The 26,084-nt window shown below is 44.1% G+C and overlaps 2 protein-coding genes across 10 annotated transcripts in view; both read right to left on the minus strand.

The window, feature by feature from the left end:
• The window catches only part of KDM8 (lysine demethylase 8), a 225,980-nt gene that overhangs the window by 50,548 nt on the left and 149,348 nt on the right, over positions 1-26,084 (minus strand). Inside the window, exon 1 of one of the 4 annotated variants that reach the window (XM_068267209.1) lies at positions 12,057-12,115. The exons of the other annotated variants lie outside the window; for them this stretch is intronic. The gene's annotated coding sequence lies outside the window, so the exon portion shown is untranslated. Of the gene's footprint in view, positions 1-12,056; positions 12,116-26,084 lie in introns of those variants that run through there. 4 annotated transcript variants of the gene reach the window in all.
• MFSD5 (major facilitator superfamily domain containing 5) overlaps positions 3,857-26,084 on the minus strand; it is a 29,474-nt gene continuing 7,246 nt past the window's right edge. For 2 of the 6 annotated variants that reach the window (XM_068267201.1, XM_068267204.1), the window contains exons 2-3: positions 6,392-6,723; positions 3,857-6,134 (exon numbers count right to left, since the gene is read on the minus strand). In XM_068267201.1, coding sequence (XP_068123302.1) covers positions 4,742-6,097 — 1,356 coding nt within the window. In that variant the 5' untranslated portion in view covers positions 6,098-6,134; positions 6,392-6,723 and the 3' untranslated portion in view covers positions 3,857-4,741. The remainder of the gene's footprint in view (positions 6,135-6,391; positions 6,724-26,084) is intronic. The other 4 variants (XM_068267199.1, XM_068267200.1, XM_068267202.1 and 1 more) reach the window with 3 other exon arrangements.

The following is a 26,084-nucleotide window of genomic DNA, read 5'->3' on the forward strand; positions in this document are numbered from 1 at the left end:
AGGCAACAGGTAGATGGCAGCCTCCATATCCCTCTCACAGTTCAGTTGAACTTTGTCTGTAACCTTATTTATTGTCCAGTGCTGCATAATATGCACCATATAAATCCAATTATTCATAATAATAATAAATGGCAGTGGAGTGCATGGTCCCCCTCCTTACCCTGTTGCCTGAAGTCGCTGTCCCTCCACACCTCCCCACAGCAGCAGTACATGACACACAGCTGTAGCTAAGGGATGCGTCTATATGTGCTGTTACCTCACAGTATCAGGGCTGGAACCTACTAGAGCGCTTTGAGCATTTAGGGATCGCTTTAAATTGCTAGCGATTATGATAAAAGCTCTGCCAATGTAAATAAATGTAACAAATTCCACAGTAGTGACTGCGATTAGCAAAATCGTAATCGCAGGATATGCAGCATTTTAGGAGCGGTTGTGCTTCAATGTAAAGTATATCAGCGCTGGCAAATTGTTAATGAAACGCTACACACAGTGATTGGTGTGCGATTTTGAATTACTGCAAACTGTTAAAAAAAAATTGATAACTTGAAACGAAAAATCAGTATTAAAATCGCTAATCGCAATCACTGGCAAAAAGCTTACACTTTTTAAAAACCCTGCCAGAAAACTCATGAAATCGCTTACAAAAAACGAATTCAAAACGCCACGGATTGCAATTTGCGACTTGTAATGGGTTCCAGGCCTTACCCACACCTTGATCCTGACAAGTGACACGAATAGTGCATGTGTACAGACCGGAATTCCAGCAGAATAAATACAGAAAGTGGAGTCACTGGTTTCAGCAATGCCCTCGTCTCTGAGAATGCAGGACTGGAAAAACGAAGAGAGTCTGAAGCCTTCTAAGATTCCTATTTTTATTTGGCATTTATCTTCTGCAATATCACCAGTGCTAAAACGCCGCATCCCCACAGAACGCTGTCATTTAACTCCCCAAATACCCAGGGCAATTCCTTGTAGAGGCAGAGCTTAGCACTGTAGCTCTGCCTCTACTCATGTCAGTCCCCGCCTCTCCCTGCCCCTCATTCTTCTTTTACTAAGAGCAGCGGAGAGAGGCAGCGATCAGTGAGGATCGCCACTAATGGAGGCAGAGCTACAGCGCTAAGCTCTGCATCCCAGGGCAGCAAAATCCACAACTTGGAAAGTTGTGGAATTTTGCCCCGGTATTTGGGAGGTTTAAATACAGCATTTTGCCGCAGGGATGCGGTGTTTTAGCACTGGTGACAGTGCAGAAGATAAATGTCAAATAAAAATCGGAATTTCATAAGGCTTCAGACTCTCTTTAAGCGGACCGCAGGCTGCATTCCTTAAATTCCAACCCCCTCCCTCCCAGCGAGGTTACGAGCGGGCAGCGGGGGATTTGCACCTCACCATGATAGTCTATTCCCGTGTCACGCCTATATGGCAACAGGGTGTCACATGATGGAACGTGCCAGCATATTATGCGCTGGCTGCTAGCACATCCTGACATGTGACGCCCTGTTGCCACGGAGATGTGATGTGGGATTCGGCGATAAAGGGGAGTTTCAAAACACCGCCACTCTGCAGTGAGTGAGGGGGGGAAGAGAGGAGAGGAATCTGGCCGCCTGTTGGATTCAGCCTGCAGGTCATAGTTTGCCCAGCTCTGCACTAGAGCATGAAGCTTACATAGCAAAAGACTCATAAGAGGAAACCGCCTGAGCAGTTTTGTCAAACACCTGCTGAATGGTCACATTGATGCAATAAAACATAAAATGATATAACCTCATCCAAACAAACACACATCCAGTGAACCTTTGCAGTAACAGTAGGTCACTGATTCAGTACACTGGTTGCCCACAGCTGCTGTTTGCTGTACAATATCAGAGGAATATTTGTTATTAAACTATGCAACATTTAAAATGTAACCATGGTACATTTCTTCCAGCAGATTGCACCCGTCAGCGCTCAGTCATTTCACTAACAAGTTTGTTGTTTGCATTGCTTATTTTTTCCAGTGGAGGATGCAGAACAGGAAATGTGTGTCTTTGCTTTATGACTATTCAGCTCTTCTCCAACTTAAATGGACTGAGCATGAACATGTGCAGTAGTGGCTGATCATGCAGCGGTCACTCCAGGGGAACATTCAGCAGATCTGGAACTTTTTGCTGTTTCATAAATTAAACATATTACCCGATTCCTCCTGTTATCTGCACCTCATGTGTGCATATCTCCCTGCTGCGGTTATCCTGTGAAATTTTAATTGCTTTTTAAATCCCACTTTGTTTACAAGATGGCCACGACCCCTAGTTCCGGGGCATTGCACCATGCACATTCTACGACAGGCGACATGCGCTGTATGCAGGGCCTGATTTACCATAAGGCAATGTAGGCACATGGAAAGGTGGCCCAACCCCTTCTCTGTGTACCTCCCTCCATCCTACCCTATACAAAGTCCTGAGCAGAGTGTAAATGAGGGGTTACTCACCCAGCTCTGGGCATTCCACTGACGAGATCTTCCTTCAGTCGAGGGCACCACTATCTAGTTAATATTGGGTATACCTGTAGCTACCTATGACAGGCTAGGGAAGTAAGGGAGAAGTGAAAGCTGGGACAGCCAGCACACTTGTGGTGCAGTTTGGTGGGGGAGGATTGTAGGTTCATAACCACTTGACCCTATCTGGACGGATATATCTGTCCAGATAGACTGTGCTGCTCCTGCAGCGTGGTGCGCGCGATCGGGCGCTCCCGCTGCCTGCCTCTAGCCCCCCGATCAGTGAATGGGAATATAATTCCCATTCACCGATCTAAGCCCCCCGGAAAAATACCGACGCTTTCTAAGCAGAGAGCACTGTATTTCTGCCCAGAAAAAAAAATGTACAGCCTCCTAATAGTTCCTGGCAGCGTGATCGTACGCTCCAGGAACTTTTTTGACTGAGGCCATCTTGTGGCCAAATAGTAAACTGCACCCACATACATTTTTTAAATAAAGAATTACATTATATTACATCTAAAAATAGCTGTTTACCTCCCAAACTAAAATCACCCACATACATTTTTTTAATGAAAAAAAAAAAATTGCAATAAAAAAAAAAAATACATAAATAGTTACCTAAGGGTCTAAACTTTTTAAATATACATGTTAAGAGAGCATCTTATTCATTTTTTTTTTAATTATAAGCTTGTAAATAGTGATGAACGCAAATTGAAAAAATGCACCTTTATTTCTAAATAAAATATCGGTGCCATAAATTGTGATAGGGACATAATTTAAAAGGCGTAATAAGCGGGACAAATATACAAATAATATACATGGGGTTTAATTATGGTTTCATATATAGTTGGGAGTAGCGTCTTTTTACACAAAGGGAAAAAGAAAAAACCTTATGATCCTTTTTGGGGGTTTAATTACGGTACCATGTATTAAAGTTAAACTACAATGGCCAAAAACTGAGAAATAATTATTTTTTTTCATTTCTTTCTTAATCTTCCTGTTAAAAATGGATTTAGAAAAAAAATAATTCTTAGCAAAATGTACTACCTACAGAAAGCCTCATTAGTGGTGGGAAAAACAAGATATAGATCAATTAATTGTGATTAGTAGCGATAAAGTTATTGGCGAATGAATGGGAGGTGAACGTTGCTCGGATGCATATAATTTTCCACGCTGTAGGCTGAAGGGTGACATCTGTGTCTTTAGGCTCCTGTGATGTAAATCCAGGCCTGGCTGTATGACATCTCATGCACTAAAGAGGCACAGTGCTAGAGCACAGAGCTATAGGCGGGTTGTAAGTCAGGGACTACCTACCACTCTTCTCAATACACTATTATGTACCTAGTACCTACTGATACCAAAGCACGGATTATTTTATTCTATAAAACATTTTTTGTTCAAAATCATTTTTAATGAATATTGTAAGAAAAAAAAAAAAATCAACATCAAGACAAAATACCACACAACTTAGCAATGCCCCTTCTCTATCAATCATTCTTGCACAATACATTAATTTTGATCCTCTGTTCAGTAACGGCAGCGCTGCACACATACACTCAATTAAATGGCATTTGCAGATAGTTTTTCTTCAGCACACACTTTTAATATGTAAGAAGCATGAGACTTAGCTACAGCCACCATTTGCTTTCAAATCTGTCTCCATATACAGAATCTCCCCGACCCCATTGGTGAAGGCAACAGCGTATATCAGGGATGGGCAAACCTTTTTTGCAATCGGGCCGCATTCCTCTTTATTGCTGCATGCTCCTTTTCGCTCCCTCCCTCCGGACTTGGGTGGCCAAGGAGTGATTGGGTGTAACTCGCCAAATCGATCGTTCCAGTGGCAGTCTCCATGGTGATGGCGGTGTCATGTCACGTGCTGGTATATAATGAAAGCAAGTCACATGACCCTGCTGTTGCCATGGAGATTGCCAATGGAACAGGTGATTCGGTGATGTTACTTCTTGTACGTGCCCTGCACGTATATTTAAAAGAAAGGCAGGAGGGAGAGGAGGGGGAATGTGGCTCCCTATTGGCAGGCCACCTTCAAAAGCACACGTGGGCCAAATCTGGCCCGAGGGCTGTAGTTTGCCCAGGCCTGGTGTATATAAATGGACATAAATGTTCCTACATGGAATGATAAAAACTCTACAGCTCTTGTTCACCATATTAGTTGCAACAAATTAGATACATGTCTCTCTCAGATCCCTTGACCTTCAGTGCAGTGATTTACAGTTCTAGCACCCAACTCAGCATTGGTTTGGCTGCTGGTGACTATTCGTTCTGGTTGGGCTCAGTCTCTGAAATTGGCATCCGAATATCAGGATCGTTCCTCACCAGTGAAAACAGGCCAACCACACTGAGAAGTGCAAGCAGCATTGTGACCGCACACAAGCTGAACATGTTCCTAGTACCGCTCTGGTAGTCACTATCATGGAGCACAAGAAGACCCAATCCAGCAAGTAAGTTCAGGGGCACTCTGAACCAGTTCAGTACTCCAGTCTGTTCTTTTTTGGGGATCAATCTACGCCTCAGAAAACTCATAGCTGGGAAGTAGAGGCCACAAGAAAGTTCAATGAGAAGAAAAGCCAGAAAGGACTCTGTTGGTCGCTCTTGTCCTGGGCCTGTGGAGAAGGCCAGCATAAAAAGGGAGAAAAAAACCATAAGCACAGACAAGCATAGTATATGCATGGGCTGCAAGTGATACTTCTTTGAAGTGGCCATGCGATAGAGAGAAGATCCAGTTGCACTGGCTGCCATAAAGCCGGAGAAAGCAATACCAAGCGGGGTGTTATGAGGGTCCAGCACTGGAGTCCACAAGAAAATGAAGATATAAACCACACTCTCAAATAATGCCTGGATGGCACCTAAAAGAAGAACTCGACGGTCCCTCAGAAGGCATCTTAGTCCATCTCCACAACTTCTAGTAATGCTGAGGCTTTGTCCATGGTTCTCATCCCATTCTTGAAACACCAGAAAAACAGAGATGCCTAAAAGTGGTACGGCAAGCACAGAAGGAGAGGCTGGCCCCAGACCCAGCCACTCCGCACACGCATTTGCTGTAACTCCAGCGACTATAGCAATGCCTCCATTCCATGCAGCTATTTGTGTGAAGGTGTGAGGAAGCCACTCTGCAGGGAAGTCATGATGTTCAGAATGTTCATGACCGTACCATGACTCAAAGGAAGAAAATAACACGGCACTAGAAAATCCACCCAGCACCCGGCTAGTTATAAGCACAAAGTAGTCCTGAGACAGCTTACATAAGTAGCAAGCTGCTAGCAGAAGGCAAAAGAGTATAATGGATTTCCTTCGGCCCAGTCGTCCTGTCAGGGGGCCACTCACCAAGCCCGACAACACGCTGGCACCAAATCCACAAACATAAATGATGGCAATCTGCCCCTCAAGGAAGTGATAGTGATGGTATAGTTTATACAAATAGGGACCTTGTAACCAGTCTGCTGCCAAAGCAGGAAAATAGGCTTTGAAAAAGTCATACTGAAACAGTCTGAAGGCGGGGTTTCCTAATGCACTGCTTGTGGTCAAAGTTTTAGAATGGCAGGCAGAAAACTCCAACACAGCCCACAGAGCCAGAAGCCCGACGAGAACCAAGTAGGCAATGACGAACATCGTGTCTCACCGAAATGGCATTCTGACAAGGTGAAAGCTGTAAATGAAAACAAAGATGCTTAGAATTCACAAGCATGAACCAGAATAAGTCATACTATATAAATTATTCAAATACTGTATTCAAACATTTTTTTGCATTTTACTGCCTCCCAAATTTGCTACGGTTATGGTGCAACGGTCATTACAGTACTTTCAGCAAATTGCAGGCGAGAAAACTTCTGCCCCACTGTCTGTTGGAAAAAGGGTATTTGTATAGCTGCAAAAAATTTTTTTTTTTTAAAATGAGATAGTCACCAATGGAGAAAGAAGGTTCTGGTCCTCTTTGTCCCGTTGAATTTGTGCACAGTCAAAAGCACTCACCTCCCAGAATACTTCTAAAGAAGGACGTGTCCAGACTCGTGTGTATGCAGTACGGATGCGCTCGTCTTCGGACGTACTCAGGGACGCAAGTGCTTCAGAAGGCTTCCCAAGAAGAGCCGAAGATGTATTGGAGAAGGCAGCTTCTGGGGACCTGCTGGGGGTTCAGTGAAGCCCCTCTGATGACTGTGGGTGGTGCTGCCAATGTAGTATGGTTGGCATCCAAACTAGTTGACTGTATAGTGAGCAATTACACATTTAAAGAGACACTGAAGCGAAAAAAAAATTTGATATTATGATTTGTATGTGTAGCACAGCTAAGAAATAAAACATTAAGATCAGATACATCAGTGTAATTGTTTCCAGTACAGGAAGAGTTAAGAAACTCCAGTTATCTCTATGCAAAAAAGCCATTAATCTCTGCGACTTTCAAAGTCGTGGAGAGGGCTGTCTTCTGACTTTTATTATCTCAACTGTAAGTGAACAGTTTTCTTTTTATCTGCCAGAGGAGAGGTCATTAGTTCACAGACTGCTCTGCAGGGCTGTGGAGTCGGAGTTGTGGAGTCGGGCAATTTTGGGTGCCTGGAGTCGGAGTCGGGAAAAAATGCACCGACTCCTAATGAATTTGTAACTGTAATTAAAATAGAAAATATGATAAAATGTTCTATTTCTCAGATAATAGTCATTAAAAATAATGTATATATACAATAATAACTGTGCTTAGTCCACAAAAATGAAATAAAACAATCAAAATTAGTTACTTGTGCTGCTTCAATAAAGCAGTCCCCGTATTTTTAAGGTCAGATATACATATCTGATTGTGACTGTATATATGATGTGTACACAGGAATCTCTTATATATACTAAATAACATCTATGCTGTAAGAATAAAGCCTGATGTGTAGCCATGTTACTAATAGAGATGGTCAATGAGATGGAAATAATTCTGCACTGATGCTGATTTATGCAAATGTATGCACTCCCTTTGCTGATGAAATCAAATAATTTGATATGTTGTTAAAATTTGGTTTGGTGACTACAAATTAAAGGGTACCTGAGACGGATGAAAAGTAAAGTTTTATACATACCTTGGGCTTCCTCCAGCCCCCTTCAGGCTAATCAGTCCCTCGCTGTCCTCCACCACCCGGATCTTCTGCTATGAGTCCTGGTAATTCAGCCAGTCAGCGCTGTCCGGCCGCATGCCGCTCCCACAGCCAGGAACATTCTGCACCTGCGCAATAGTGCTGCACAGGTGTAGTATGCTCCTGGCGGCGGAGTGTGTGCATGCGCACTACGCCTGACTGGCTCAAGTACCTGGACTCATAGCAGAAGATCCAGGTGGTGGAGGAGGACAACGAGGGACTGATTACCCTGAAGGCGGCTGGAGGAAGCCCCAGGTATGTATAAAACTTTAATTTCATCTGTCTCAGGTTTACTTTGTTACACAGTAGTACTATACTCTACATATGCACTCCCCACAGAGCTGCAGGGAATCCACTGAGAATGCTGTGCACATTGAACACAGAGGTGTTGTCTGTCACCCATAAACCTTGTTCAGATTGTGCATGAAGAATGTGTAATAGAGGAAGAATCTCCTCATTTCCCTGCAGAGTACCTGCACATCATTCTTACATGTACCCACACTTACATTGCCTAGGGCCTGATAGATGTTCTTTGTTCCGGTTTGTACCTTTTACAAGTACTCTTACCAAGGACTAGTTTTAGTCTAAAGGGAATAAATATAGTAGTCTACATATCCTTCTCACTTCAGTTGTCTTGTAAAATTCCTAAGCGTTGGCAGTTAAGAGACGAATTTCATGTTACATACTTTTAATCAACAAAATTGTAATATGCAAATTAGAGGAGTCGAGGAGTCGGAGTCAGAGTCGGAGGAATCCTAAACTGAGGAGTCGGAGTCGGTGGATTTTTGGACCGACTCCACAGCCCTGCTGCTCTGAAAGAATCATTTTGAATGCTGAGTGTTGTGTAATCTGCACATATTAGAGAATGATGCAATGTAAGAAAAAAACACTATATACCTGAAAATAAAAATATGAGAATATTTTCTTTGCTGCTAAACTTCTAGTAATTATTCATAGTACACAACCAATTCATTATATCATATTTTTTTCCGCTTCAGTGTCTCTTTAAGGTGGCCATACATTTATAGATTTGCAGCAGATTCGACCATCAGATAGATTTCTGTCAGATGCTTGTCAAGTCGAATCTGACAGGAATCTATTTGATGTGTGCCACACACTAGGAACAGATTTCCGATCGATCTACACGGTGGGCCATTTATATGGATACACCTTAATAAAATGGGAATGGTTGGCGATATTAACTTCCTGTTTGTGGCACATTAGTATATGTGAGGGGGGGGGGGGATTTTCAAGATGGGTGGTGACCATGGTGGCCATTTTGAAGTCAGCCATTTTAAATCCAACTCATTTTTTCAATAGGAAGAGGGTCATGTGACATCAAACTTATTGGGAATTTTACAAGAAAAACAATGGTGTGCTTGGTTTTAACATAACTTTATTCTTTCATGAGTTATTTACAAGTTTCTCTTTGTTTACAGCCATTATTATGTCCCAGAGATTAACACATGAGGAGCAGATAGAAATTGTGTTGATGTCTGTTGAACGCAGTAACCGGGTCATTGCAGCAGATTTCAATGCAAGACACCCTACGAGACCACCCATCTCCCATGCTACAGTTAGCAAACTCCTTGCTAAGTTTCGTGAAACTGGTTCATTATTGGATTTGCCAAAATGTGGAAGCATGAAATCTGTCATTCATGAAGAAACATCAGTGGATGTCCTAGCTTCATTCAGCAAGAACCCACAGCGTAGCACTTGCCACATGTCATTGGAGAGTGGCATTAGTCGAAAATCCCTTCGGCGGATATTAGCTACTCACGAATGGCACCCTTACAAACTCCAGCTACTGCAGCATCTCAATGAGGATAACCCAGATCGGTGCACTGAATTCGCAGAATAGGCAAAACAAAAATTGGAACAGGACCCTCAGTTTACGCAGAAGATTTTGTTCAGTGATGAGGCAAACTTTTATGTGAATGGTGAAGTCAACAAACAAAACCACCGCTATTGGTCTGACACTAACCCACATTGGATAGATCCCTATGCTATGGTGTGGTATATGGGTGTATGGGGTACAAAGATAGTGGGGCCATTCTTCATCAATGGAAACCTAAAGGCCACTGGATATGCAAAATTGCTACATGATGATGTGTTTCCCGCTTTACGTACTGAAGCTGTCACGTTCCCTGAGTTTTTCCAGCAAGATGGTGCACCACCACATTATGGGTGTCAGGTCCAAGCATTCCTAGATGAACAGTTTCCTGGAAAGTGGATTGGTCGTCGTAGGCCAGTTGAATGGCCCCCAAGGTCTCCCAATCTGACCCCCTAAGACTTTTATCTTTGGTGTCATCTGAAGGCAATAGTCTATGCTGTGAAGATACGAGATGTGCAGCACCTGAAACTACGGATACTGAAAGCCTGTGCTAGTATTTCTCCTGCGGTGTTGCTATCAGTGTGTGAAGAGTGGGAGAAGAGGGTTGCATTGACAATCCAACACAATGGGCAGCACATTTAACACATTTTATAAGTGGTCAGAAACTTGTAAATAACTCATGAAAGAATAACATTACGTTAAAACCAAGCACACCATTGTGAAATTCCTAATACGCTTGATGTGTCACATGACCCTCTTCCTATTGAAAAAACAAAAGTTGGATTCAAAATGGCCGACTTCAAAATGTCCGTCATGGTCACCACCCATCTTGAAAAGTTTCCCCCCTCACATATACTAATCTGCCACAAACAGGAAGTTAATATCACCAACCATTCCCATTTTATTAAGGTGTATCCATATAAATGGCCCACCCTGTAAATGCATTATTGCACTATTAGATCCAATGCAAATCTATGGGCCATTGATCTGCTGCCAGCAGCAGATCGACCTAGATTTTCGATCCTGTCAGGTAGATCAAATAGATCGTAATCTATCGATTCTATAGAACCGACCGATGGCTGAAATTGACCAGTGTATGGACCCCTTTACTTTATTTCTGCGACTACCAAAAAAACAATTAGTGAATGTACTGCCAAAACAAAAACTTTACACTCTGCAGGGCATGCACATTACCTGCTGGCTGGCACACAAGGCATTTTGGATAACTGATTATTCCAAATGCTTGTTCTATGCAGCACTCCCACAACAAGTTACAAATAGAGGTAACGGTTTGATTTTCCTGAGGTTTTATTTTTTATAGATAGGACCTGGGATTGGTGGAGACTGAAGAAGAACATTGCATAAAGTAACGATTTATGCTGGGAATACACAGCTCGATTCTGAGCCATTTAGATGGCACGATAGATAATTTCCGACACGTCCGATCTTCTACCCGATCGTTTACGCGCTCGGTTCTGCATTGTGGACAATGGAAAAAGATAAGAAAAATAAGTGGAAGAGAATCGCCTGCGGAATCGAAAGGGGAATTAATCGGGTGGGAGAATCAAGCAGCAAAATCGAGCCGTGTATGCCCAGCATTAGAAGCTAATAACTACTTAGCTAACAACATGTAATTTTAACTTATCATTAGCTTAGGTAATACGATTAGCCATGCGCAAACTGATTCAAAATGCAACAATTAAATTCGGCCAAGGTGGGATTCAACTGATCCTTTTCAAGCGGCTTACTAAATTTGCATAATCCTGCATTAACCACTTGCCGACCGCGCACTCATAACGCGCGTCGGCAAAGTGGTAGCTGCAGGACCAGCGACGCACATCTGCGTCGCCGGCTGCAGGCTAATTAATCAGGCTTATTAATCAGGAAACAGCCACGCGCGCGAGCGGCTGCTTCCTGTCAATTCACGGCGGGGGGCTCCGTGAATAGCCTGCGGGCTGCCGATCGCAGCTCGCAGGCTAAATGTAAACCCAAGCGGAAATAATCCGCTTTGTTTACATTTTTACAACGCTGCTAACAGTAGCAGCGTTGTACTAGATCAGCGATCCCCGGCCAATCAGCGGCCGGGGATCGCTGTCACATGACAGGCAAGAGCCTGTTAGAGGCTGCACAGGACAGATCCGTTCCTGTGCAGCCTCCAATCTCCGGGGCAGGGAGGGAGAAGAGGGAGAGGGGTAATCCTGCGGTGGAGGGGGCTTTGAGGTGCCCCCCCCCCGCCACCCACACGCATGCAGGAGCGATCAGACCCCCCCCCCAGCACATCATCCCCCTAGTGGGGAAAAAAGGGGGGCGATCTGGTCGCTCTGCCTGTAATTTGATCTGTGCTGGGGGCTGTAGCGCCCACCCAGCACAGATCTTAGAAATCAGTGCTGGTCCTTAAGGGGGGGGTAAAGGCTGAGTCCTGAAGTGGTTAAGGCAGAATTATTTGCTGTAGTATTTATTGTATTTATAAAGCTCCAACATATTACACAGCGCTGGACAATAAATACATACATTTATACAAAGAATGACAGACATAACAAGGTTATACAACACTAGTAAAAAGGCCCGCCTGTTAGAAAACGGGCGATAGGTCACCGCCACTAACCCCTGCAATGCGCATACATACCCGTCCCGCTTGCTCATCCCCCACTACTGTCTGAAGTATATGCACACAGGGAGCTGCTTGCTTGGCAGTTGGAAAAAGCTGCTATTTCCCACAATGCAATGAGAACCTCTGTGAACCACACACAGCAAAACTGTCAGATCTGGCCCTGTGTCCTAACTGCCCTGGCTGTGCACATGCTCAGTACAAAAAAGTCAGGGACACACAGGCAGGGGAAAACGATGATGCAGGGACAGATAGGTTTTATTATAGAGGAAAGGATAAAGATATACAAAGCAAACAGGGTACAAGATACATGATCATGTGATATTTGGCTAGTTAGGTAGGTCCAGTAATACAAGTACAAGGCGGTCAAGAAAAATGTGCACACGATCATGTAGATTACACTAGGGAAGGGAGTTTACTTTGCTAAAGGCTTACAATCTAAGGGGAGGGGAGATGAACAAACTAGGTGGGGCAGTAGAATAAATATTCAGTAGAGATTTAGGGCCCATTCACACTAGAAGCGCTTTTGTGAGCGTTTTGCAATTGATTAGTGTTTTTTTTTAAATTGCCCCAATTCACGTCCATTAAAATCACGGTAAAAATCACAGCGCTTTCCGCATACGTGATCGCGGCAATTTTTCCACGATTTTTATCGAGACTTTAATGAAGGTGCCATGTTCTCCCCAGAATTTTCTTCCAGCTGGGTGGCATGCAAAAGTAGCCGGGTGGGAAATCGATGTGGGAATGCAGGTCCGGCACAACTCCGCTTACAGCATAGGAGGAGGAGGAGGAGGCGAGCTGATGACAGCTGGGTGCTCAACACAAATAGCCGGGTGGAGAACCCGGCTAAAAGAGCCTGGAGAGAACACTGAGGTGAATGGGAGCGATTTTAAAAACCGCCAATCTCAAAACGCTCAGAAAAGCGCTTCTAGTGTGAATGAGCCCTTACTGTGTTGTAGACCGCGTCCCTTCCCTTCAAAAAGCGGGAGGGAAGGGACGCGGGCGGGTAGCGCCGATACGGAGGCGGGGGAGCGACGCTAACAGACAGACAGAGGTAAACATTGTGCTGGCGACACGCTGTGTGTCGCTAGCACTGCGGGGGGTATAGCGGCGCGCAGGGGGGTCCTGGAGGCACACTATGGGGCAACAGGGGCTGGTGTTAGTGTGCACAACCAGCCTCTGTGCCCCACTAGCATAATTAAATCCCACCTCGGGTTCTCTTTAAAGAGGTGGGTTTTGTGTGCTTGCTTAAATGTGTTGAAGGAGATAGCAAGTCTGATGGGCATTAGAAAGGAGTTCCAGAGGGTGGGGGAAATCCTGCAGGTGCACATGGGAGTGGGAAAAATAGTAGGGAAGTAAGGTGAAGGTTGTTGGAGGACTGGAGGGGATGGCCTGGTGTATTCCTGTGAAAAAGCTCTGAAATGTAGATAAGGCAGGTTTTGTGCACAGATTTATAGGCCAGGCATTACATTGACCCTCCCTATTGGTTAAAAGAGGTGCAATTTTTAGATGGCGAGAGCTTAGCAGCGAAAGGCTTTAACCACTTCAGTGACCAGGCCATTTTTTTTTTACAATTCGTCATGTCACAACTTTAACAGTTTATTGCTCCACCATACAACTCAGCACCCAAATGAATTTTACTTCCTTTTCTTCTCACAAACAGAGCTTTCTTTTGGTGCTATTTGATTGCTGCTGCTATTTTTATTTTGTATTTTAAGAAAAAAAAAAGCCTACAAGAGCCTAACTAAGCTTTTCCTTAAACAAAGGAAATTTTGTTTAAAAAAAAACAAAAACAAAAAGATAAGTTAACTGGCTTCCCCTTTAATTGTCCCTAGACTAGGATATAAAACACTACACTACACATATTTAGACATGTCTATGGCAGGGAATAGATTGCAAGTCCCTCCGAGGGACAGGTAAGTGACCATACTCTGTAAAGCGATGCATAAGGTGTCAGCGCATTATAAATATTTAATTGAGTAATTCCCTAAATAAACAGCCTGCCAGCGCCAATCACTGGCTGGCGGGCTGATTGCTGGGGCCTGTTTACTGATGGGAGCTTGCGGTAGTGCGAGCTCCTGTCAAATATCACTCCTCGCGACATGACGCCACATGGCGTTGTGGAGGAACAACAGAGCCTATCTGCCGCCGCCATCTTTCATTAGGAGGTCGGCAAGAGGTTAAAGCAAACCGAAAATAAAAAAAACTTAGGCTAGGTTCACAGTGAGTGTTGTGTTTACGATTACAGCAGGAATGCAACAGATCGGCAAGGTGGCGCAGCACATTAGCCGCACTCTGCATGCGTTTTGCAGTGCAGTGCAATAGATCCGTAACATGATGCATGCGTTGCACGCCCAGTACAGAGCCGCCAGTCTTCGGGAGCACTTGGGGACACAAATGATTCCGGAGGTGGTGTAACTTTACCGGGTGACAATAGGGGATCAAGAACACCGAGAGAGGGGGCATGAAGGCTCAATAGGATACAGAGCTTTCCATTTCCATGAGCAAGTATCAGGGTTTTTTTTTTTTCTGACTACAGAGTTGTTTTAAAGGACAACTGAAAAGAGAGGGATATATGGAGGCTGCCATATTTATTTCCTTTTAAACAATACCGGTTGCCTGGAAGCCCCGATGATCTATCTGGCTGCAGCAGTGTCAGATTTGACAATAATGTCAGAAACACCTGATCTGCTGCATGCTTGTTCAGGGTCTACGACTAAAAGTATAATGCCGGGGATACACGGTACGAATCGGCGGCTCGACTCGACTCCCGCCGCTGTCCGGATCGATTCCCGCTCGTTCCCGCGGGCGCTTCCTTATGGAAATGATCAATCGAGCCATCAGCGGCTCGATTGATAAGGGGGAAAGCTGTATCCCCAGCATTAGAGGCAGAGGATCAGTAGGAAAGCCAGACAACTTGCATTGTTAAAAAGGAATAAATATGGCAGCCTCCATATCCCTCTTGCTTCAGTTGTCCTTGTGATTGTGTTTTGAGAAGTCTCATTTAATTTGAATCCGTTAAAAATAAAATATAGATGTGTTTTTCCTGATTCCTTTTCCAGGGTATGCAAATTTATGAGCACATCTGTATTTCTGTAAGTATGCTACATGTTGTAATAAACAGGGCTGTCGGTACAAAAATCTTCCGACTCCTCAGTTTATGAAACCAGGACTCCAACTTCGGGTAACCAAAATGACCCAGCCTCCGACTCCTTAGTCTAATATTTAACAGGGCTGTGGATTTTGTACAAAAATCACCTGACTCCCAACTCCTCAGTTTATGAAACCACGACTCCGGGTGCCCAACATTTCCCCGACTCCGACTCCACAGCCCTGGTAATAAATATGCAGTCACCCTCCAATTCCTGTTCCCTTTGCCGCAGATTACCATTCAGCCTCAGACCCTGAGGAAATCCTGAAGGCATTCAGCACTGCAGGCATAGTAACCTTTTGGATTGGTTGGTGAGTTCACACACAGTTCAATTCCGATTGTATGTGCAATCGATACAATCTATGATATCATATAGAGACCAGGTCGCTGCCACCGATCCGGAATAAGCTTGCGGATACGCAAATCTAACTCTGGCTAAATCCTGTAGAAAAAAAAAAGGTCAATTCAACAACCCTTCTAAAGATAGCAATATTAGTAATTTATTTTAGAATAAAATAATGCATGAACTAAAATACAGCAATTGAAACAGATTGTTATAGTTAAAAGGGAACAACAGTGAAAATAACTGGGTATAATGTCTTGAGCAGTTTGTCAAGTTACCATATGTCATTTGGAGTTGTAAGTACAAGTAGAAGATATGAAGTTCTGGGTATAATTAGTCCAAGATGTATAAACAGCCAAATCCTTGATGGTATATGGATGGCTGGTGAGAACTCTCTCTCTCTACAGCCTGTGTGTCCAGCCATTTAACCCTTTCTCCGCTGGAGGGTGGAGATGGAAAGGGGAGATGGGCTGTGTCTGCCACATGATCCAGCTCCACCCTTTTGTCATGAAAGACAGAAAAGAATAGTAAATCTCTGATATGGTTATATCTCGGTGTCATTTGATCAGAACTCAGAGAATGATACAGGCGTATTCCTGGCATTCTCTGCTTTAATCTGAGTCAAAAACACAGGTGAATTCCCATATTTCATTGCAGAGAAACCAGTATCTCAGCTCCAGAAGATGGCAGACAGCTGATTTGTGGTTCAGCCACCCCCAAATCAGATCTAAGGCATCTCTGATCATTTTGGTATGCCTGGCATATATGTAAAACTGATTAATTTAATAAAATTACTTCTTTTGTGAATGAAAAGTAATTCCCTGAGTCAGAGTACGTGGAGGAATTGACGTACCTCTGGTCAGTAAAGGAATTTTACGACTGGTGGTCTGGTTCCTCACTATTTTTGATGTAGACCCAAAAGAATGAAAGGGGAAACGCTAAGTGGAGGAACCAAACCCCATGGAGTAGAGGTAATGATTTTATGTTTTCTCTCTTTGCGGAAGAATAAACACACTACATCCTCTAGAAAGAGCATGGGCTCTGATACAAACACAGCTTATTTTTAAACACGCTAAGACTTAAAGGGGCACTCCACATCATCTTTTTGTGTGCAATTTTTGTATGATTGCGCACATGGCGCCACCGAATCCATGACACATGAAAACCATGTTTCATTTTCGTAGGTTTTCCTTAATCTACTCAAAAATTATTCACCATAAAGGTTTCTGAGGCAGTGGTCTATTACACCACAAAAAGTGCTTCAGGCACAAGACAATATAAGGGATATTAAATATGTTTTCTTACCCACAACTGAAAGTGTGTTTCCCTGCAGTTTGATTTTTGGCCACTAACTCCTATATACATCCACCCATTTTCTGCGTGTGGCAGTTAATACTCACAGGGCCAGATTTATGAATACAGTAATTAGAAAGCGTCAGTTGTAGGTGTGCCATAGGGTGTGGGAATGTGCCTGGGGCCTGATCTATGCACATAGCTGCTTATCAATAAATCTAGAACTTGTGGGTGTGGCATAATGTCATGTTTCCCTCAAGAATGCCAAACGTGTACAGAAGTGCCCATGCTTTGTGACATATGACACTGTTTAGAAGCAGAGAGAGATATACAATAAGATCCTATGATTACAGCATGTAGGGACCTAGTGTGTATTTCCTCCCTGTGCCCCTGTAGTTTGAATTCTGTGTACAAATGTGATCAGAGATCATGCTCTCAGTCATCCTCCAACAGCAGGTCTTGGGCTTTACTTTATTACTGAAATATGCAAGGATAATGTTTCAAGTTACCTGCAATGCTGTCTCTGTTATTTACCTTAAAGTCCAGTTATGGCCATGTCTCCACCTTTGTTGTGGCGTGAGAGACGCTATGTGGAGCTATGCCCCACTACAGCGCTTTGAGCCATGCTTTGGAATCGCTGGCAATCGTTGGTGATTCCAAAAGCGGTAGGGTGATTAAAGTGAATGGAGTGGAACCTACAGAGCAAATGCGATTTGCCGAAACTGCAGGTGCTGTGCGATTTCTGCATGATTTTTGGAGCGATCTTATAGAAGAAAGTGATGGTTCAAAATCGCTTCCCTCTAAATTGCTCCAGAATCGTTAGTTTGTAAAGAGCTTTAAGAATAATTTCGCAATCACAAGTGGGCGTCTAGTCTTAAGTGAACCCGAGGTGACAGCGATATGGGGGCTGACATATGTTAAGCAATAACAGTTCCCTGGCTATCCTGTTGATCCTCTGCCTCTACTACTTTTAGGCATAGACCCTAAAAGAGCATATGCCGATCAGGTGATTCTGACAATACTGTCAGAACTTTAAAGAGACTCCGTAACAAAAATTGCATCCTGTTTTTTATCATCCTACAAGTTCCAAAAGCTATTCAAATGTGTTCTGGCTTACTGCAGCACGTTCTACTATCACCATCTCTGTAATAAATCAACTTATCTCTCTCTTGTCAGACTTGTCAGTCTGTGTCTGGAAGGCTGCCAAGTTCTTCAGTGTTGTGGTTCTGTGATGCATCTCCCCCCTCCAGGCCCCTCTCTGCACACTGCCTGTGTGTTATTTAGATTATGGCAGGTTCTCTCTGCTCTATTATCTTTTACAAGCTGGATAAATCCTCCTCTGAGCTGGCTGGGCTTTCACATACTGAGGAATTACATACAGGCAGAGCTGTCTGCACTCTGCAGGAAGAAAAAGCCTGACACTTCAGTGGAAGATAAGCTGCAGGGGGAAAGAAACACACAAATGATCTCTTGAGATTAAAAAGGAAGGCTGTATACAGCCTGCTTGTGTATGGATATATTTTCTATGTGTGGGCATACTGTACATCAACCTACTTCCTGTTTTGGTGGCCATTTTGTTTGTTTATAAACAAACTTTTTAAAACTGTTTTTAACCACTTTTAATGCGGCGAGGAGCGGCGAAATTGTGACAGAGGGTAATAGGAGATGTCCCCTAACGCACTGGTATGTTTTCTTTTGTGCGATTTTAACAATACAGATTCTTATCTAGCGCAGACATATTGCATAGCGCTGTACAGAATATACTGGCCTCAATTCACTAAGATCATGCTGGAGATATTAACCAGCTGAGCGGTCTGGACGAGCTCAGCTCGTCCAACACCGCCAGCGGCTGCCGCTCAGGCCCTGCTGGGCCGATTTTAACGAAATAAAAAGCAGCACACGCAGCCGGCACTTTGCCAGCCGCGTGTGCTGCCTGATCGCCGCCGCTCTGCGGCGATTCGCCGCGAGCAGCGGCGAAAGAGGGCCCCCCTAGCCGCCTGAGCCCAGCGTAGCCGGAACAAAAAGTTCCGGCCAGCGCTAAGGGCTGGATCGGAGGCGGCTGACGTCAGGACGTCGGCTGACGTCGATGACGTCACTCCGCTCGTCGCTATGGCGACGATATAAGCAAAACAAGGAAGGCCGCTCATTGCGGCCTTCCTTGTTTATTCTGGGCGCCGGAGGCGATCGGAAGATCGCCTCCGGAGCGCCCTCTAGTGGGCTTTCATGCAGCCAACTTTCAGTTGGCTGCATGAAATAGTTTTTTTTTTATTTAAAAAAAACCCTCCCGCAGCCACCCTGGCGATTTAATCAGAACGCCAGGGTGGTTAAGGCAAGAGAAAACTTGCCACCACACAGTGAGAGAGTTATCTTATCTCTTCATTCCTTAAGTTACCTCCTCTGTAGTTATTTTCACATGTAGTTAATTAAAAGCCTGTCTTTAACTTTAGAATTCTGTAGTTATTTTAAGGATTAAAATGTTAAATTTAGAGATCTCACTTTAACTTAAAGACAGAAAAGTTAACTTTAGGTTTGCCTGAGGTCAAATGTTTCCTGAATACTGCATGCCTTATCACCATGGTAACAACTCTAGAAACGTTATTAAGGACAGGAGATAAGCTTAGTGAATTGAGGCCATTGTCTTGTCACTCATGCTGGGAATACACGGGTCGATTCTGGCGCTCTATTCTGCGCCCAATCGTTTTGCCCGCTCGATTCTCTTATCTTCCACTCATTTTTCTTATCTTTTTTTCAATTCACTTCACTGAGGAATCGAGCAGCAAAACGATCAAACAGTATTCGGACATGATGGAAATTATCTATCGAGCCATCTTAATGGCTCAAAATCGAGCCGTGTATTCCCAGCATTACTGTCCCTCAGAGGAGCTCACAATCTAATCCCTACCATAGTCATAGGCCTACGTTTGTATTGTGTAGCGTATGCATCATAGCATAGAGCCAATTTTTAGGGGGAAGCCAATCAACTTACCTGCATGTTTTTTGGGATGTGGGAGGAAACCCACGCCGACACGGTAAGAACATACAAACTCCTTGCATTTGCTCACCTGGCTGGGACTCAAACCAGGGACCCAGCGCTGCAAGGCTACCTGACAAGATTACCTGCATGCTTGTTTCTGGTGTGATTTGGACTGCCGGGCAACTGGTAAGGTTTAACAGGAAATAAATATGGCAGCCTCCGTATCACGGTCACCTCTGGTTCACTTTAGGAGCATTTCATACGGGTAGTGAATAGGGGTGCTCAGTGAGAATTCCTGTATGTGATGTTCTAGGGGGAAAAGGCAGCAACTTTTATTCTATTGTTAATGTGCCAGCCCAAACCTCATCCAATGGGTTTCCTGTAAAGGCTCGTACACACGCCGTACTAAAGGCAACGACGGGTCCGTCGTCACCTCCCGCTGGGCGGGTTTTCAGCAGACAGTACAGCGTGTGTACAGTCTGTCGGCGGACTGATAAGGCTGTTTCTGAACGATTCGCCCGTGGTTGCCTTTAGTACGGCGTGTGTACGAGCCTTTAGCCACCATGGAGGTTTCATGGGCTGCATAAGCAGTATGTTCATAAGACAACAATTAACTACACTGCAGGCTTTATTTCCATTACACTTCAGCTGAAATATTACCAACATGTATTGATCCCTATGCAATGCATGACTTCATCCTGCTCTGTGCAGTACAATACCATGAGGCAGGGGTCACGCTTGTCTTTCAGTTTCTACACTTTGCAGAAAACTGAAAGACAAGTGTGATCCCTGCCTTACAGCAGCTAATGTAATTTATAGGGAAAACTGACAAATTGCGCAAGATGTCAGTTTTTTTCTGCATACGAAATCTGCATTCAAGTGTGACCTTGCTTATTGATTAACATGAGTTCTCAGTTGAAGTCAGTTTTTCTGTGCAGAAAACTCGTACGAAAGCCGGTAAGCGTGACCCCTGCCTTACTCCAGTGAGTGCTGAGTTTTTCTTCTGTCCCCAATTCGTTTTATAACAGACTGATTTTATTTATGAATTTCACTGAAGCAGAAGATATCAGGCAGGTTCAATGAAAGTGAATGAATCTGCCAATATCAAGCGAGTCTGTCAGGTAAGACTAACCTAAAAAATGTTAAATCTCTGACACATGCACCGCCCACTGTTTACTTTATCCAGAGTCAGCGTCATGTAGTGGCCAAAAAAAAGGTTTACTATAACAGAAGTTTTATTATATCAAAGTTTACGATACTAGGTGTTGCTCCCATAGACTTAATGGAAATTGGCCGGGACCTGGAGAGGTAGTTTACTAAACCCAAATTGTTACTATACGAGAGTTTATTATAACAAGATTATACTGTAGTTCTAAAAGGGCAATCATATTTCATTCCCTGGTTATCTGTGCTTTGATCACTGTACTGTAATGATTTAAAAAATGGGAATGACCCAATTGGGTGTAGTATATAATGTAATTCTATAGAGGTGATGTACCGCTTTTATTACACTAACAGGTTGCATATTTATAAACTATAGGCTTGCCATACACCAGTTCTGGATGGAAGCCTGGCTTCAGGGTCTTAAAGAGATAATTTGCATATTCAGTAGTGATGCATTTTGGGAAACCATAGTTAATGACTTAAAGCTGAATTATTGCAAATATTTTCTGTTGTAACCACTTGAGGACTACAGTGCTAAACCCCCCTAACGACCAGCCCTTTTTTGGTTCACTGGGCTGTGCAGGCTTTTCAGCCTCCTGCACAGCCCAGCTAAGGAGCATGGCGATCAGACTCACCTTTTTTTTTGTCCCAAAGGGGACATGCCGCCGGAGGTGTCCGATCGCTGCTCCACTTTTTTTTTTGCCTCAGGGGCTCTCATTGCCGCCGTCCCCCTCCCTCCCCTTCACCTCAAGGTTTGAACAGGACAGCGATCCGTCCTGTTCTCCGCCTCTCATAGGCATCAGCCTATGAGAGGACGGCAATCCCCGGCCAATCACAGGCCTTGGATCGCCGATCTCGTACAGCGCTGCCGGGGACCGCATCGCTGTACTGATGTAAACAAAGGGGATTTATTTCCCCTTTCGTTTACAAATAGACTGCTAGCCGTGATTGGCGGCTAGCAGGCTAATCACGGAGCTCCGCTCTGTAGACGGGCAGGGAACGATCTTGCATGCGCACAGCCGTTCCCTGGGGAAACTGCAGCTCCAGGACTTGACACCAATTGGCATTAGGCAGTCCTGGGGCTGCCGCCGCGTTCACGCCCATTGGCGTGACGCGGTCGTTAGGTAGTTAAGAAAGAAAATGACACTGCTTTTTGGTCTCTTTTAGTCCCCTATACTTTCTTAGAGGTTTTGGGTCACCCCAAACTGCTTGGGTATCATGATGCATTAGTTCTTATGTTGGAAGCACTACACGGTACAAAAAACGGACTTTAAAAGTTATACAGAATATATTAAAAAACAGCAGTTGGATCGCCACCCTTCTTAATCGTTCCAAATATCTAATTTTAGAAGGTAGCGCTACACAACATGTTGGTCATCAGAATAACAGCCAATAAAATTCAGGCTATTCCCATATGTATCTTGTTATGATAATCATACAATAATGCAGATGATAAAAAACACCACACCCAATGTAAATGGACTGATCAGATCCAAGGACCTATATGTAAGTCAGCATAGCCATTTCCCACCTCACTGGCAAAATCATCAGCAGCAGTAGACCTCAGCTAGAATGTCCACTTCATATTTGAAACCAGATACTCTTGCAATAATAGCTTCAAATTAAAAGAACCTCACAGTATAAAAAACGTACAATATTTACAATCTCTTAAACAGTTGTGCACTTACAAAGTAGCACGGCTGAATGCATTATTCAACAATGATAGTAAATATTGTAAAAAGGGTCCCAGTGTAGGAACAGAGGGTGTAAGACCAGGGAAGCCTCTGGACTATCCATAGGCTTCCCTCTACTGAAGTATTCAACTTTTTTTTCCATATGTCTCCATGTCAGCACGATCGGGTTAAACCCCGCCCTCTTTAACCCCCATAGGACCTGTATCTATAAATTTCTCCCACAAGCTCCTCCCCTAGTCTTTCTTTTTTCCTCGCTCACCTCATCTAACCTCCATGGACCAGTGCACCTGCTGAATGAACAGGATACGAGCGATACTGCTATCAAGCTTCCAAGTAAACCCCTCTTACCTCACACATAGGTTGGCCTCTCCTATGTTGTCCCTACCGCCATAACTAAATGGCATGGCGCAGGGATCCCTGATTCCGGTCTCGGGGTGAGCAGCAGCTGTGCCTCCTGTTGTTGCTGGTGTGTGTGCGGCTAATGGCCGCCGCCTATGGTAATGATCCTGGTGCGGGGGATCGGCGGCATGTGGTAGAGCGTGCGCTTCACATGCGCACCACTGTGGCTGATTGTCGCTTCCTGCTTCCTGTAAGTTCCTATTGGCCCTCGCCGGAGTCGGCTTACGCCCCTCTGGCGTGGATTGGTCTAGGGATGTGAGTTTGGTGACTCATCAGAGCCCGCCTCCTTCGGCCTCCGTGATTGGCTGGATTCGGGAGGAGGGTTATTTAAGACTCCTCGCTGTCACTCTATGCGTGGATGTCAGCAGGGAAGTAGCTGAACTACTCGCGCAGGTCTTCACTATGTCACAGGAGGGACAGGATGGACAGGACGCAGGTCAGCAGAGACTTCATATATACATTTGTCGCTCTTATATTTATAGGGCTAGTTAGGCTTGTATAATTCTGCATTGAAGCTGTTGGTTAGGTAGGATTAGTTATATATATAGTAGATTAAATGTATAGGGAGATGGAGATGTATATATATGGGTATATATATATATATGTATATATATGTATATATATATATATATATTTTGTGCATAAATAGATATATATATACTGAGTCTCTTTATATGTTACAGCAGATGCTGTAGGTGTTGAACAGGATCCTCCGTCACCCCAGGATCACACATTACCAGATAATGACCGGCCAAAGAGTAAGAGGTAAGAGGGCAGTAAGTGTATACTCGGTGTTTTTCTTTAGGAAAAGAGTGCATACTAATTGGCTGTCTACTGTCGTTGCAGTAACGACGGACGCAGCCATAGACCTCAATCTAGATCAAGATCAAGGTCGAGATCAAGATCTCGTTCGAAACGCAGAAATTACTCTTCATATAGAGCAAGATCAAAGTCAAGGAGAAGATCACACTCTAGAAGACGTTCGAGGTCTAGGAGGCGAGATCACAGCAGATCGCCTAATAGGCGACGTTACGATCATAGACATTCATCGAGAAAACGATGCTGGGCATGTGGAGACGATGTCATGACAGGGAAACTAGTATGTCAGGCATGCTTCTATACTATGGCTAGGGAGACGGAGCAGCCCAAAGATATCGCTCTAATGATAAAGGACGCTGTCCAAGAATCAATGGGCAATTATATAGCATCGTTATCGACCCCGAACCAGCAGAACCTCACAGCAGCTTTACCGGAACCATCTCACAATGTAGATGAGGAGGAAGATCAATCTATGATTGGTTTTAACTTTAACTTAGTACAGCCATTCATAAAGGCGATCAGAGAGGCCATTGAATGGCATCAGCAAGATGAAGAGGAACAGCCAGGGACGAGTCAAAGAGAATACTATTCCCATTTGAAAAAATCGACCAAAGGATTCCCATTGTTTGAGACCATAAAGGGTATAATACAAGAAGAATGGAAAAAGGTTGATAAGAAGCCCAGCTTAGTCAATAGATTTAATAAAATGTATCCTATGGAAGATACGGAAATGGCAAAAATGGAAGATCCCCCAAAAATTGACGCATCTGTAATAGGATTAGCCAAGCATGTAACACTACCTAGAGACGATGCAGCCTCATTCAAAGACCCAATGGATAAGAAAATAGACGCCGAACTAAAGAAGTCATATACCGCTTCAGGGGCGGCCTGTAAACCAGCAGTCGCATTGACGTCAGTGGCAGAGGCATTAAGATCCTGGGTCCAAAATATAGAAGACGCCATTAGAGCGGACGCGGAGAAAGAGGAAATAATAGCGGCATTAGATGATGTAAAGATGACCGCAGATTTCATGGGAGAGGCTGCCATAGATATACTGAAGTGTTCAACCAGAGCCATGCTGCATTCAGTAATATCCAAAAGAGCCTTGTGGTTGAAGGGGTGGTCGGCTGACCCAAGCTCCCGACAGGACTGGTGCAAAATCCCTTATGATGGGAAGAGTTTGTTTGGGGAAGAATTAGATACCGCCATAAAGAAGGTGACGGGAGGAAAATCTGGCATGATTCCTCAGGACCGCAAGCCAAAGAAACAGGGATTTCCACAGAGGAACTCTTTTCAACAGGTCAAATACAGAACCAATACACCCTACAGACCAGGGAGAGAATATCGTAGGAACTGGCAGAGTTCTCAGTCCACACTAGCCAGATTCAACAAACAAAAGAAAACCACACAACCACCGACCCAGACGAAGTCCTTTTGATGGTCAGTCCATCCAGACACTACCAGTGGGAGGAAGACTGCAAGTATTCAAGGAGGTCTGGATGGAAAATATAAAAGATTCATGGGTGACGCAGACAGTGTCAGAAGGCCATCGCTGGACTTTTTCAAAGAAACCACCAAACATTATACAGATTACAAAGATTCCAAGGAATCAGGAGAAAAGAAGAATACTGCTAGAATATATCCAGGAACTTTTAACAAAGAAAGCAGTAGTGGAGGTCCCGGAACAGCAAAGGGGACAGGGAGTGTACTCTCCCTTGTTCTTCGTAAAGAAAAAGACCGGGGACCTCCGACCTGTGATGGATCTCAGAACGTTAAATTCATTCATCATGAAGGAAAAATTCAAGATGGAAACTCTTCACACCATAACCAAAGTAATATTAGTGAACGACTGGGCTATATCAGTGGATTTACAAGACGCTTATTTGCATGTCATGATCCACCCGCAGTTCCAAAAATATCTGAGGTTCAAAGTGGGAGAAATACATCTACAATTCCGATGTCTTCCCTTTGGAATCTGCACTGCCCCAAGGACGTTCACCAAACTCCTTGTCTCGCTAGTGCAGCTACTGAGAATAAAGGGACTCAGACTTCATCACTATCTGGACGACCTACTGCTTCTAGACCAGAACAAACAGTCCATACTGCAACACAAACAGATACTTTTGCACCACCTGGAGAAATTTGGTTGGAAGATAAATATCTTAAAAAGTCAGCTACAGCCTACGAAAGATTTTGTGTTTCTAGGAGC

Source organism: Hyperolius riggenbachi, chromosome 2 (assembly GCF_040937935.1).
Source record: "Hyperolius riggenbachi isolate aHypRig1 chromosome 2, aHypRig1.pri, whole genome shotgun sequence".
NCBI classification, from domain to species: Eukaryota; Metazoa; Chordata; class Amphibia; order Anura; family Hyperoliidae; genus Hyperolius; species Hyperolius riggenbachi.